This window comes from Propithecus coquereli, unplaced genomic scaffold (assembly GCF_000956105.1).
Source record: "Propithecus coquereli isolate 6110/MARCELLA unplaced genomic scaffold, Pcoq_1.0 Scaffold226, whole genome shotgun sequence".
NCBI lineage: Eukaryota > Metazoa > Chordata > Mammalia > Primates > Indriidae > Propithecus > Propithecus coquereli.
The window spans coordinates 1,327,522-1,329,102 of NW_012147797.1; the positions used below are offsets into that span (position 1 = coordinate 1,327,522).

A 1,581-nucleotide genomic window follows, 5' to 3' on the forward strand; every position below is an offset into this window, starting at 1 on the left:
TAATTTGGATTCAATAAAGGCAAAGCACACTTTAAAGGATAAGTAAATATTTTCGAAAAGGCAAGTCATTCTTAAGTGAGTATTACACATGATAGAACACTTCAAACTTCGTACTTACCTTAGTCTTACTTGACTAATTCAATGGAAAGACAAACAATGGTCTAGTGCACCAATTTTTACATCTTCATATTTCAGTTTTAGTTATTCCTTTTTTCATGTATATGTATCTCTGAGATGCAAATCTTTATAGGATAATATTATTAAGTTATTGTTTTTTATGTCTAACAATACTTTGTTGTTGTTTTGTTGTATGCCTTCTTCCTAGGGGGATTATGGTGGCCCACTTGTTTGTGAACAGCATAAAATGAGATTGGTTCTTGGAGTCATTGTTCCTGGTCGTGGATGTGCCATTCCAAATCGTCCCGGTATTTTTGTCCGGGTAGCATATTATGCAAAATGGATACACAAAATTATTTTAACATATAAGGTACCACAGTCATAGCTGAAGTAAGTGTGTCTGAAGCATCCATCAATACAGCTCTATTTTACATGAAGATTTCAGAGAATGTGGAATTAAAATGTCACTTAAAACAATCCTAAAACAACTACTTGAGAGTCATGTTTGTTAAAATACTCATTAATATTTGTGGGTGTTTTCTGTTGTTTTGTTTGTCAGTGTTATTTTGTAAATGTTGAAATGAGTTAGGGTACATGCAAGTGTAGTAACATATTTCCTGAAGATACTTGAATGGATTTAAAAAATGCAAAGGTGTAATTTCTGGATGATAAAAGATTTAATGGAAAAGATCAATTAATCTCTCTACGCTGCTTTCCAAGGTTAGTTTCTTAATGATGAATAAACCATAAGTTAAATGTAACTTTAACCTCACCAAAATAATTTACACCTTGGGTCCTTAAATTGTAACTCTGTATTAAATTATATTACATTTTATATGCCATATGTTATGGTTCATTCATTTCTCCTCACTGTGTATCCTGAAATACTGGTACACAAACACACTTTTACAAAAAGACATAATCATGTACTCATGCCTCAGTACACATGTGCATGTGCTACAGTTTAAATTGTGGTGTACCTAATGTAACCACTAAATATTTTGGAAGTGTGTACCTATAGTTTTTCCTCAAAAAAATAGAAATTTCTAAAGACCAGTAGAAATATTTCAGAGAGATGCAACATTGAAATGACTAGCTCATCTTCTATACATAATCTGCAGATGACCTTCATTGGTTGGCATTTCTGGTGTTGTCATGCCCTACGGAGTTAAATAACACCTAATTTAGGTGTTTACATGTATTTATTGTCCTACTTGTTTCATGTAGTTTCTACATCTTAAAGGAAAGAGAGTAATGGGTCTATTTGTATTATTTCTTTCCTCCAAATTTAGGGCCACGTATTTATGCAAGATATTTACAGATCTATTTTCCAAAGCATTTCTTCAATTTTCAGATAAGTGTCTAATTGAAAAAGTTTAAAAGTGTTTTGGTCAATAAAAATGTAGTTATAGAGGTTAATTTTAAGACTTGCTGCTGTAATTGGTTTCACTCTCTTTTTAAATT

At 31.6% G+C, this 1,581-nt stretch overlaps 1 protein-coding gene across 1 annotated transcript in view; it reads left to right on the forward strand.

Moving 5' to 3' along the window:
• The window catches only part of HGF (hepatocyte growth factor (hepapoietin A; scatter factor)), a 69,286-nt gene extending 68,337 nt beyond the window's left edge, over positions 1-949 (forward strand). The window contains exon 17 of the mRNA XM_012645098.1: positions 326-949. Within this exon, the coding sequence (XP_012500552.1) occupies positions 326-502 (177 nt within the window). The 3' untranslated portion in view covers positions 503-949. The remainder of the gene's footprint in view (positions 1-325) is intronic.
• Positions 950-1,581: the final 632 nt, after the last annotated feature.